Here is a 12,404-nt window from a genome sequence, read left to right as displayed (position 1 = left end):
CCCCCCTGGAGCGCTCCTGGGGCCGGGCAGGGGGGTCCCTCTGCACCCTAGACCCCACTCTCGGACCCGCACCGTGGGGATGGGGGATGCTCCTGGGTTACTGCTTCTAGGGCTGGCTTCAGGACAACACGCCCACCCTGTGAGCCTGCCTGGGGTTGCCTTTTCCACTTAGAAGCTTTAATCTCTGGGGGATTATCTCTGCTGTTCTTAGTTACGTTGCTATCTGGTGATACAGTGCAAACCCAATAATGTATTTGCATAGAAACAAGGTGCAGTGTGGAAGAGGCTGCAGGAGCCTGTTGTCCCCAGGGTCAAAGTCCCTCCCCATCCTCTTCTCCTTTGCACTATGTCCTTTACCTGTGGGCTAAGATATATCTGCCCTGAGCTCTCTGAGATCAGTTTCCTTTCTCAAGAATCAGATAAAACTTGGCTTTGTTAATTTTTCCTTAGCTTTATTTGTTCCTTTTATTTGCTTAGTCTTTTAACTTGCCGTTCTTCAGAAGTTAGTGTGGGTCCTCCTCAAGAATCAGATAAAACTTGGCTTTGATCATTTCTCCTTAGCTTTATTTGTTCCTCTTATTTGCTTAGTCTTTTAACTTGCAGTTCTTCAGAAGTTAGTGTGGGTCCTTTGTTTCTTCTGAAAGTGCTGGTACTTGCTCATCAGAGATGTTAATTGCTTGATAAGTGGTTAATTAGTCTGTAGTGACGCTGAACAGCACTGTCACCTGCTTTTCACTATCATGATGTAAAATAAAGCTAATGCTGATCATTTGCCTTTCCAGCAAGGTCATGTGGTCCACCAGACTTGAGCAACGGCCAGTTCAGCCCCATGACCAACCTCCAGTTTGGGGCAACGATAACCTACAGCTGTAACCCCGGGTGAGCCGATGGAGCTGAGGCTGGGAGACAGCACCCATGGGAGACAGCACCCATGGGAGACTCAGAGGCTTTGAATAGCTGGGGGCTGTTTCCTTGGCAAGCTGAGGCATGGCGGGAGGCGCTCGGAGCTGTGGGGTCAGGGTCTCTCCTGCTCTTGCTGTTAAAACAGATTATGTTCTTGGCAGGAGAGCGTGGTCTTTGCAGACTGCAGGTCTTTCATATCATATTCCTTTCCTGTTGCTGCTCCCTGGTTTTTGCTGTTTCCCACAGTGTTTGCTGTTGTGTGCTGGGTCCAGCTGTCTGCAGCTGAGCTACGGGGTCTCGGGGGAAGAGGGCTGTGGTGTCCTGGGGATGCTGGGAGCAGGGTGAGGGGGAAGGAGAAGGGCTGTGGTTCATCTGTGACACCCAGCTCTGCTCAGGGGAGCCGTGGCTGTTTGGATCCAGCAGTGCCCAGCACGGGGCAGAGCAGGCTTGGGGTGCAGATGGTGTCTTGCAGCAGGTGGATCCATGCTCACAGGACCATGAGCAAGTATTAAGTTTCCTCCAGCGACATTGTGTAAAGCATTTCTGTAGGTATTGAGAAAACTGCATTTTATAGGAGGCCTAACTGATTTTCCCCTAGGGTTTGGTTCCTTCAGAGTTCACTGTTAGAACCTGTAAAACTTTGAGTTTGCAAGTTTGTTTTCACTGTTTTGTTTTCCAAGAGATTCAGCTTTCTCTTTTCTTAGGTACCGCTTAATTGGGAAGTCGACTGCTGAATGTATAATTGGAGAAAAAGGTGTTTTTTGGGATAACGTTCCATTCTGTGAAGGTAACCAGGTCTTCAAGGTTTTGTGTACATCTCTTCTTCAAAGGTATCAGAATATAGCTGGTAGTTCAGGGAATGGCAGGTGGATACTCTCTTCTTGGCACCTAACACAAATTAATTGGCCTTTAACGAGACTGGCTCCTTACCCCTCCCCCAAACATGCACTCTCAGTTGAGCTGGGAATGAAAATTAAATCCTGAGGAGGATCTGTGGATGTTGGCAGCAGCTCTGTGAGAAAAGCAGCTCCTGAGGCTGTTTGTTGGTGTTGGCCAGTGCAGGCACACGGGGCCCTTCCTGCCAGGGCAGTGCAGACGCTGCCTCACTCATGTCGTGTTTTCTGTCAGCAGTTGTTGCTGAATTGTTTAGCAAGAGCTGTGCTGATATGGGGCTGGGGTGCCTTCAGACATGGCTGCACAGCCAAATTATCCCTTTTCCAAGGGGAGATAAATGCTCAGAGTTTTGTGGGTGCACTTTGGGCTTCTTTAGCATCCTGTGGGATGGCCCTGACCATCAGCTGCTGGTAATTTAGATGGTTTGCTGCTGTAAAAAATATTCTGGCCCTGTCCTTGTTAGCACAGAGAAGGTAGAAAATGCCACCCCCAGCAGGTGAGGGTCCCACACAGCTTGGTGAGACCATGTTTATTGCCTCCTGAAGGCCTCTTCTGTGTCATGTCTCCTCTTGGAGTCTGTTTTACTGTTCTACCATTTATCTGTTTAAAAAACCCTGCAAAACATTCAGAATATAAAAGCACATTCAAGACTTTAGGTTGAGGTGATTCTTTTAGGGCTGCTTCCTTGTGTTTTCTTAAGGTTTAATTATTTTGGGGTGTTTTGTTTTTGTTTTTGTTTTTTTTTAGCAGCTAGACCTCAGTTTTGTAATTGATGGAAGTGTGTTTACATTTTCTTGCTGTTTTCTCATGCAGCTATTCAATGTTTTCCACCTCCTGAGATCAAGAATGGGCAGCTCACCAATGAGTATGACCACTTCAGCTTTGGCATGACTGTAACCTACACCTGTAACAAGGATTTTTCTCTTATTGGAGAGGCCTCAATTCACTGTACAGCAGATGAGCTCGATGGAGTGTGGAGTGGGCCAGCCCCTGAATGCAAAGGTAAATGCCTATTTCTGTCCTTACTCTTCTGACATTGTTCCTCATCCCTCTCCTGACCTCTGCGTTCTCGATGGGCTGCCAAACATGAGAAGGTTGATTTGAATCCAAAAGGATTCCCAGAAAGCTTAATGTGGTGGTCTCCCAAGTCGTGGTGAGAGGCAGGGCTTGGTTTAATGGATTCTTCAGCCCATAGAGAGCCTCCCTTTTCCTGCCCATACCCAGGGCTTCCTGCAAAGAAGAAAAGCTCTCACATGCAATTTCTTAATGACATCTCTGTTCTTGGAGTACTTGCACCCCACTGGGGACCTGCCTCCCTTGAAGTGAAAGGACAGCAGCTCTCTTAGAGAGCTTCTCACGTCAAGCCTCTGGTGTCACTGCAGGGCTTTTCTTTCTGCTAATAATCTGTCTTCTCTTCATTTCCAGTGGTCAGATGTAAGAATCCAGAAGTGCCAAATGGAAAACGGTTATCTGGCTTTGGCCATGAGCACACGTATAAAAATACAGTGACCTTTGCCTGTAATCCTGGTCATCTGTTGAAAGGCAGCAGTGTAGTTACTTGTGAAGCAGACAGTAACTGGAAGCCGCCGCTGCCAACGTGTGACCCAAGTGAGTGCAAACAAATTTGTTTCATGTGAGTAATTGCAATGAGGTAGATCTAAAAGCTGTTGAGCAGGTCAGCTGCCAAGCCTTGTGTGCTTGTAGCCACACCCTTGCAGAGCATGGTGGCCTGGGACCTCAGCGAGGCAGCCCAGGCTGGTGTCATGCATAGACCTGAAGCTACTTATTTGTGAACAGCAAACGATCCAAAAGTATACTGAAAAGAGAGAGAAAACTGCCTCCTACACCCAGTAGGTTTGTTTTACCAGCTTCTAGACCTGCTGGGGAGGTGAGACTCCTGAGCTCAGCTGAAGTCCTGCAGGCTGGGTTGCTGCTCAGAGGTGCTGCCCAGCCCCCATCTCTTCTCTGGTGAAGCAAACCATGGCCTGTGCTGTTTGCTAAATGGCTCAGGTGCAAACTGTATCCCAGGCACTGCTGCTCAAATGGGTTAAAGCAGTTTGCTTTTGTTACTGCTGACCCTTTGGGCACTCCTCTGTCACTGGCCCTGCTTCTCTCTCCATTTGTTAGTCTTCTGTGGTCCTGCTCCACACTTCCCCTTCGCCGAGCTGACGAGGGCTGTGGCTGGCAGCTCTCCTGGTGGAACTGTGCTGGCCTATCAGTGTAAACCAGGCTATGCCTTAGCTCCTGGGAAGTCCTCTGATGTCACCTGCCAGGATGATGCAATGTGGTCTGCAGACCCAGACTTCTGCATACGTGAGTATCTCTGTTCCTCTCCTCTCTTGACTGGCTGTGATCTGGGCTTGAGATGTCGCTCTGAAATTTGGGTCATGCCCATCTCTGGGTCTGAAGTCACTCCCTTGCTGCTTTCTTTTCCTCTAGGACAGCAGTGTGCTCCTCCTGTGATAAAGAACGGGGATGTCATTGCAGACAACTTCCTCTTTGAGACAGTTGTGAAATTCACCTGTCACCCTGGGTGAGTGGGTCACTGCTCAGAAGGGACCGACTGGGGGGTCAGCCAACAGGGATCACAGGCAGTAACATCCAGCCCCTCTCATCCCCTAGTTTCCCAGTGCAAGTCTCCAGTAAAACCACATATTATGTCTTCAGGGAGACAAGCATGTAGCAATGTTATGTCTTCAGAGAGAAGAGCATGTGGCAACACAGGTTGTTAACACATCCCCTTGGTAATGCAGTGAACTGCTTCAGTTTGGCTCTTATTAGTGCCCTTATTTAGTAGCTTTGATGTGGCCAGATCCCATGCTGTGGCAAGGGCGACTTCTGATTAATATCTTGGTTACATGCAGTGGTGGGGAGGTGGGGGGAAAAAACCCTTTCTGGGTTCTGGAAAGTACTAGACATCTTTTCTTTCTTTAGGTATGAATTAAAGGAGCCATCTGCCAAGTGTGTGGTGTCAGGAAATGGAGTTGACTGGGATAAAGCACCTCCATACTGTGAAAGTAAGAGTGGAAAAACCCTGCGTGGAGCCATTATGATGGTAGCTGGAGCTGTGTTTGGGTGGCTGCCTTGCTGGCAGGCTTGCAGTGCTCGTACTTATGCTTCTTAATTAATCAACTGTAAAATTCAGGACTTCAAAACCAACTCTTGCTGTGAGGCCTTTGGTGCACTATTCTTGTACAATTCAGAAATTATGCTGACAAGGTGGAAGGAGCAAAGGAAGAACAGAAATTATAGGGAAAAATAGTCATAGGAAGAAAATTTTCTTTAATTAGCAGGGAAGGATGAAGATAACTGGATGTTAGGACTTTGTCCACTCGATTTGGTACAATGCTGAAACCATGTGTTACAAAGTCAGTGTGTAGCATTATGAGAAGCTAGAAATGGCTGAAACATTTCCTCTGGCCTGATGAGGCACTTCAGTGGCTTACTTCCTGGGGTGAGATCCTGGAGCTGTGGCTCACGGGCAGTAGCCAAGGTCCAGTACCAGGCAAGAAAGCTCCAAGTATTTCCAGTTGCTGCTGCATGCATGGCATCTGGCTGTACCTCCTCCTCACACACTCTTCAGCATTTCAGTAGGGAGAATTACTCAGACACTCTTGCTGTTGTCCCCCCTGAAGGACAGCTCCCTGTTCTCTGTGGAGATCCCCCCACGGTTGGCAGCAGCACACACAATGGCACGAAGGGCACAGCCTTTGCCCAGGGCTCCGTGGTGGTGTATAAGTGCAAGGATGGCTTCACCCTTGCTGGAGCAGCCTCTGTTCGCTGTGAAGTGGATCATCAGTCCCAGGGAGTCTGGAGCAAGCCTACTCCTCAGTGCAAAGGTGATGTCCCTCCTGTAGGACAGCTCCCTGACGTTCTCTGTGAAGATCCCCTGACTGGCAGTGGGATGCATGATGGCACAAAGGGCACAGACTTTGCCCATGGCTCAACTGTAGCTTATAAATGCAAGGAGGGGTTCACCCTTCTTGGAACAGCCTTTCTTAAGTATGTTGCAGGAGATCAATCCCAGGTATTCTGGAGCAAGCCTGCTCCTGAATGCAGAGGTGACTGTCTCCTGTGTCTGTCTTGCTGCCTCCTCTCTGTTTTCAAGATGTCTGGTTTTTCCTTCTTCTGTGATTCCTCAGTTCAGATAATTCTGCTAAGGAGTAAGCCTTTGATGCTTCCTGAACCAGCTTCAGTTAAAATCTAGTGCCAAGAGAGCATGATGAGGCTGCAGCATGGACTCACAGGGTAGTGGAAATGTAGCCTGGTGAATACGTGTGGGTTTTACCAGGCACAGCTCTGTGGAGTTGGGCTGTGCAGGGGTCCTGTTGTGCTCGAATTGTCTTCCCTGTGCACTAGCTCTGATGTGAGGTGCTGCATGCTGTGTGGTGTGATAGTTACTGTGCTGCAGGGGTACCAAGTTTCACATTTGGCTTGCTTCCTTTGCAGGTGGAGCAAACATCCTCATTGCTGGTAAGTCACACGTGTTCCTGAACCCCCTACCCCACTCTTGCCTATCTTTATGTTATTCTCCCAGGTGTGTTCTGCTTGAAACAGCCCTGAAAGCTTTCTGCTACAGTCTGTTCTCAGATTTATATTGTTATTGCTTTAAGGTCATGCAGAAAGAGAGGGAGAAGGTGAAAGGGACGAGGGAGGGGAAAGATGAATATGTTTGGAGCAAAGAGTGAAGCTTCTTATTTGTCTCTTTTAGGACTCTTCCCCCTGCTCCTGGCAATGCTGATTATGAACGTGTAGATGAGGGAGCTGGCACAGTGGGGGGAGGCACCTGTATGCTTCTTGGACTCCACCACACTGCTCCCAGTGCTCTGGTTTTTCCCTCCTGCGAAATTTGCCTTGAATTGGAAACGGAGAGATGCCAGCCAAGGTGCTGGCTGTGTCCTGGGGAGCTCTCACCCCTCTGCCTGCAGCAGCTGCACGTGGCAGTGGATGCAGCAGCTCCTGTGGGGCTGAGGCCTCTGCCACCCAGCTGAGAGGCCTCTGCCACCCAGCTGAGAATGCTGCTCAGAAACCAGCCGTGCCAAAGACCTTCACACTGCACTAGAGTAGGCTCCAGGAAATCCTGCACCTCAGGTACCTGCCCAGGTTCAGTTTCTCAGCCCCACTCAGGGCACGTTGTGCCTGGTACTGATCAAGATTCGGGGGTTTAAGTGTCCTGAGGTGGAAAGTGCTCCTGCTGCTGCTGAGAGGATTAACTGTGAATGTCTTCGTGTAACTGGTACATGCTTACAAAAATTATTTGGTACAAATGTGTGTAACGTGGGTATTACCTGTGAGTACTGAAAGCACTGAAAATAGTCAATAAGAGCTCAGCTGTAGCTGTTAATTGAAGGTGAGTCTGAACCACTGTGCAAATAGCAATGCCTACACGTCAGTGATGTTACCAGACAGAAGGAAAAACTTAAATGCCTTATCACACAGAACCACTGTTGTGGCTCTTCCTGTACGTCCTAAAATTAGTTCTAAGCTTCAGATGAAGGTCTCTGCCCTGGCATTATCTTTGTAGCATGTCGAGGTTTTTCTGAATACCTTGTGGAAACACCCTTCCTGCCCCTGCAGTGACTCAGTGCTTCTCCAGGCGTTGCAGCTTTTGGTGAGCTGAAAGCCCCAGGGGGAGTGCAGCCGGGGGGGTGCCCGGGGGCAGTGGAGCTTGGCCGTGCCAGGTGCTGCCAGGCCCCATGCAGAACTTGCAGATGTCTTGGCAGGTGCCACCAAACGTCAGACAGTTGCTGCGTGTGAACTTCTTCACTCCCTGCTCCAGTGCCACCTGCCCGGGGCCACTCTGAGGCAGGGAATCATCGTCTGGATTTGCACTTAAAAGGCTTTTTCGGGTGGTGCTGGGCCCCACGGTGGGTCAGGCGGGTGCCAGCTGAGCCCCAGGACACCTCGGGGCTGCTGTGATGCTGGGAGGAGAAGCAGGTTTTTGGCCTCTTCACTCGTGGCAGGGCTGGTGGGCAGCTGATGGGGTGACTGTTGCTTTGACCTGCACCCAAAGTGGGCTCGTGCACATCCAGCCAAAGCCTTTGTTTACTCCTTGGTGGGGAGCAGGATGCAAACCCTGCATCTTCTGTGCATCTTGTTTTCATCCTAACCTGACCTAGTTGTCATTGTGTTGAGGGTGGATAGAGGCCAGTGAGGAAACTTGCTGTCCCCAGGGCCAGTCTGGCTCTGGCAGTGCCAGCAGGACAGCTCAGGGGACAGGACCTCAGGCACCTTGTCAAAATCAAAAACCCAGGCAAAAAAAAGCCCTTGATTGGTGTGGCTGATGTTAAGCCCATGCTGTGGTATTGGTGTCCTCTCCCAGCTGGAACTCAGCCTAGCTAGGTGATCACTTAGTTAGAGAGGTAATAGGGTCTTGTAAAATGAAGGTTTGATGTTTTCCTGGGAATCCTCTTTATAAGGGAAACAAAACTGATGGGATTTAAACTTCTTAGTCCTGAATCCAGCTTCAGACAACTTTTAGCTGCTGGTGAAGCAGGTTTCTGAGGTTTTGCCTGATGTAGGGTTAAATCTGAGGCTCTTGTGATGTGCAGTTGGGAATGGGAAGTGTTCAAAATGTCTCTATGTACTTTCTGTTTCTGCATTTTCACCCAGAGCTTTCCTGTTAACAGGAACATGCATCTAATTAGAAGGTAAAAAGCACAAATAGCCATTTCCATCTAGCTGTTAGTCTTGTTCTGCATAGACCCACGAGGTTCTTCCTTCCCAGCAGGGCTCTGTCCTGTTGTTCTGTCTGGGGCACAGTGAGATCCTCTTTTTTGGAAGCTATTCTTGCAGAACAAGCACTTGCAGATTGCTGGTTATTTTTGTAGACCTTTTACTGTAAGCCATGTGTGTGAGGAGAAGAAGAAAACACAAATGCAGAGCCTTGTAGCTTCATGTTGTGTTCCCTTCTAGTTCTTTTAATCCCAGCAAAATTGTTCCTACTGCAGAGTGTCTTTTTCCAAATGATTTAACACTTGATGTAGGGATCAGCTTGAAATAAACTCCCTGCCACCAAACAGAAGGAACAGTGAATGCTGCAATGTAGCTTAGGGTCATGGTCACCAGAGTTGACTGTTGAAGGTAAACAAAAGTCTTATCTACTGTGTTTGTAATTGACTTGTACATAATTGGACTTTATAATCCTTGTAGCCAATCAAGTGCAATTCTGAAGTATAAATGTTGGAGATGTAAATATTGGAAGCTTTTTGTCAATAAAAGGAGTAAAAAGGCTTGAGTAACATGTGTCTTGCTGCTGTCTTAGGCTCTGGAAGCATCCCCCACCAGGTGAGGTGGGGAGCTGGAGGTTGCTGCAGCTGCTCAGACATCAGAACGTCCCATCTGTGGGTTTTTGTTCTTCCAGCCAGGGGTGAGGAATGATCCTGGCCTGGATGAGTCTGAGAGCAGCCAGGCTCGGGTCAGGAGGATTTGGGACCACGGTGTTGCTGGGCTGTGTGCCCCTCCTGGCCCGAGCACCCACAGCCCTGGGGCCAGACGTGTGCCCAGCTGCCCCGGGTGTGGGAGGAGGGAAGGTCCCGCTCTGCCCTTCCCCTGCCCCTTGCCCCCTTCCTGGGGAGAGCTGCTGTCACCCCTGGGACGTGGGGCACAGCCCAGGCACCTTCCCCAAGCCGAGGGTGCCCTCCGCCGAGGGCACAGCTTGGCTACCAGCCCCTCAGTGCCTGACCCCCCCTCCATACAGCTGTCCCAGGGGCCCATCCCCCCGTGCCAAAACCAGCAGCAGAAGCAGCGTGTGGGACCTGCAGCCTCCCCAGAGGTGAGGTGGGTCCTGGGCAGCCCCCAGGTTCCTGTCCCGTGGCCCTGGGAAGCCCCACAGCTGCACCCCCTTCTGCTTGTGGGGGTGGGAGGGGAAGTGGGGTGCTCATATCTCCCCGTGGGGCCCCGGGAGCTGCAGTCAGGGCTGGGAGCAGAGCATGGTGCTCACCCTCCCCCTGTGCCTGCTGGGCAGCTCCGCTCTGCTCCTGGCCACCGCACCCGGGGCTCAAGGTAAGGGACACGGGCAGGTCTGTGCCTCCTGGGCCTTCCTCCTGCAGCCCTCCTCTTCCTCGTCTCTGCTCCTCTCCTTGCTGGTCCTTTTGCTTTTCCCTGCAGAGGCAGGTAGGAGCCATGGTCTGGCCCCAGGTGGACCTGGGCACACCAGACCCTGAGCACCACAGAGCCTCTGACCTCCTGCTAACGCAAACCCCTCTGGGCTAGCACTGGGGACACCCTGTGCCCTGCTGTGGCCAGGGGAAAAGGAGTTACAGTCTTGCTGTGGGAAGCTACAGCAAGTGCTTCACAACCTGCCCAGCTCCTTCTAGTAACGAGGGGCTTGACCTATGTGTTTGAGCTGCCAGAGTGAAGCTGATTATGGGATACAGCATCTTACAGCAGCAAGACAAGGAGCGTGCTCCAGTAGCAGATTGCATTCGAGCTCTGTCAGGGTGAACCTTGCTGTGATAACCAGAAATGCCTTCGGGTGAGGCAGGAGAGTGAGATGGCAAACAAGGCTGGGTGGTCTGAGAGCCTGGCAGGTGGCCCCGGGTGCCCCAGGGCAGCCACGACAGGCAGGAGCAGTTTGAGAGCCAGGTAAGTTAACAACATTTGATGTCTCTCCCTTTTCCAGCTGCCAGGTGCCCATTCCCACACATCCAGAATGGGAAGAGTGTCTCTGCTACTCGCTATTCCTACGGGGCTGGGGACACCGTCAGCTTCACGTGCAACACGGGGTTCACCTTGCAGGGCTCCCACACAAGCACGTGTGGAGCTGACTTCAGATGGAACCCCCCTCTGCCAGTGTGCAAACAGGGTAAGTGTGGCAGCACGGGGTGCCAGCCGTGGGAAAACTCCCTCTGGAGTCCTCTCAGACTCGAGGGAACACAAAGCAAGGATGTGTCCATCCTCCTCCCTTCGCTTCTCAGTGCAGAGTGCTGCCAGCTCAGCTCCCAGAAACAGCTCAGAAGAAACGAGCTGGGGTGGGACACAGGGATGGCTGCAGCCTCGGGCTCCAGGAGGGATGAGGAGAAGTTAACCCTGGGGCTGAGCTGCTGTGCAGAGGAGGCTGTAACCTCCCCAGCACACTTAGGAGCCATCGGGCAGCTGCAGGGAGGGCAGGAGCTGTGCCCCAGGGGGTTTCTGTGACTGTTCTGGTCAGATGTGGGACATCTTCATCTTCCTCCCGCAATGAGAAGTAATCACCTCTCCCTGCTCCTGCTGCTTCCATGTCTATCTTCTGCCAAACCCCATGATGTGCCTGTGAGCTCTGTCAGGGCTGTCATTAGTAATGTGCTCTGGGACAATGTGATTGTCATCTTAGTGCTGCTGCACCTTTTGTTAACCAATGCTTTGGTCCAGCAGATGGAACAAAGGCTGGGCAGAATTCGGGACGTTACCCTGGTATTACCCAATCAGTTCCAGTAGCACACGAAATGGCAAAGAGCTGAACCCACAGGGCAATTTCTTTTCCCTCTGCAGAGGTGACGTGTCCTCGGCCACCAAACATCGCCAACGGGCAGCACACTGGGCAGTCCTTGGACAAGTTCTCCCGGGGAGTGACCGTGACCTACAGCTGCAAGGCTGGCTACGAGCTGCTCGGGAACACGTCCACCCAGTGCCTGGGGAGTGGGGCGTGGAGCAGGCCCCTGCCCCGCTGCGAAGGTGGGTGGGTGATTCACTGCTGGGGCTGAGGCTGGGGAAAGGATCTGGGTGTCCTGTAGGACCTGTGCAGGTGGGCTTATGGCAGCGATGGGCAGGGGCTGTGTGTACAGGATCTGCCTCATGCACTGAGGTTTAAAGGCTGCTGTCCATGTTCTCCACAGCAATTGGCTGTAAGATACCTGAGGTGCAGAACGGGAAGGTCTACAAGCCACAGAGCACCTACAAAGCTGGAGAGATGCTTCACTTTGACTGTGATGCTGATTATACTGCAGAGGGCACCTATGAGACTCGGTGCCTGCCAGGGGGGGCCTGGGATCCACCTGAGTTCATGTGCAGGAAGGGTGAGTGCAGGTCCCTGCTGCTCCCCCGAGGGCAGCCCGGCCTGGTGGGTGCTCCTTGTGGGCAGGAACAACTTGAGCAGATGGGGCCGTTCCTGTGCTGGGCTTTAACCCATCAGGGTGGCCTCACACCCACTCTCTCCCCCTTGCGTTCCTGTGCTGGGCTTTAACCCATCATCAATCTCACTCTCTCCCTTTTGCACGCTGTTTTTTCTCACTGAGTTGAGACTTGCTGTCTCCCTGTTGCAGTGCGACCGTGCCCCATGCCTCCAAGGGTCCACAATGGGAATCACAACGGCCAGGACAAAGCCTTTTTCACCCTGGGCATGTCTGTGACATACACCTGTGACCCTGGCTACTACCTGGTTGGAAATGCCAGAGTGTTCTGCAAAGCATCAGGGAACTGGAGCCAGCCTGGCCCTCGCTGTGAAGGTGTGTCCAGGGTCTGGCCCCATGGGTGGGAAGTTCCTCACGTGGCTCTGAGCACAGGGCAGACCCTGAGCATTGCATCCAGGTCCTCAGAGGAGGTTAATCCCATGTAAATCACTGCCTGGTATAAATGACTTCAAGCCTTCAGTTCTGAAGGTGGAGCTGGGGAGGGTTGTGCAGAGGTCG

The 12,404-nt window shown here is 51.6% G+C and overlaps 1 protein-coding gene across 1 annotated transcript in view; it reads left to right on the top strand.

Moving 5' to 3' along the window:
* Window positions 1–782: 782 nt before the first annotated feature.
* LOC103781763 (complement receptor type 1-like) overlaps window positions 783–12,404 on the top strand; it is a gene marked incomplete at both ends in the record, with an annotated part of 17,781 nt that continues 6,159 nt past the window's right edge. Inside the window, 13 exons of the mRNA XM_008949484.1 lie at window positions 783–879; window positions 1,608–1,690; window positions 2,611–2,799; window positions 3,223–3,405; window positions 3,925–4,110; window positions 4,237–4,330; window positions 4,732–4,814; window positions 5,433–5,636; window positions 6,247–6,270; window positions 10,421–10,603; window positions 11,269–11,451; window positions 11,613–11,792; window positions 12,039–12,221. Of these exons, the coding sequence (XP_008947732.1) occupies window positions 783–879; window positions 1,608–1,690; window positions 2,611–2,799; window positions 3,223–3,405; window positions 3,925–4,110; window positions 4,237–4,330; window positions 4,732–4,814; window positions 5,433–5,636; window positions 6,247–6,270; window positions 10,421–10,603; window positions 11,269–11,451; window positions 11,613–11,792; window positions 12,039–12,221 (1,872 nt within the window). The remainder of the gene's footprint in view (window positions 880–1,607; window positions 1,691–2,610; window positions 2,800–3,222; window positions 3,406–3,924; window positions 4,111–4,236; window positions 4,331–4,731; window positions 4,815–5,432; window positions 5,637–6,246; window positions 6,271–10,420; window positions 10,604–11,268; window positions 11,452–11,612; window positions 11,793–12,038; window positions 12,222–12,404) is intronic.

The sequence above is a fragment of the Merops nubicus genome, unplaced genomic scaffold (assembly GCF_000691845.1).
Source record: "Merops nubicus isolate BGI_N331 unplaced genomic scaffold, ASM69184v1 scaffold15331, whole genome shotgun sequence".
NCBI classification, from domain to species: Eukaryota; Metazoa; Chordata; class Aves; order Coraciiformes; family Meropidae; genus Merops; species Merops nubicus.
The sequence above is the reverse complement of the archived record's forward strand: the minus strand, read 5'-3'. Positions and strand labels throughout refer to the sequence as shown.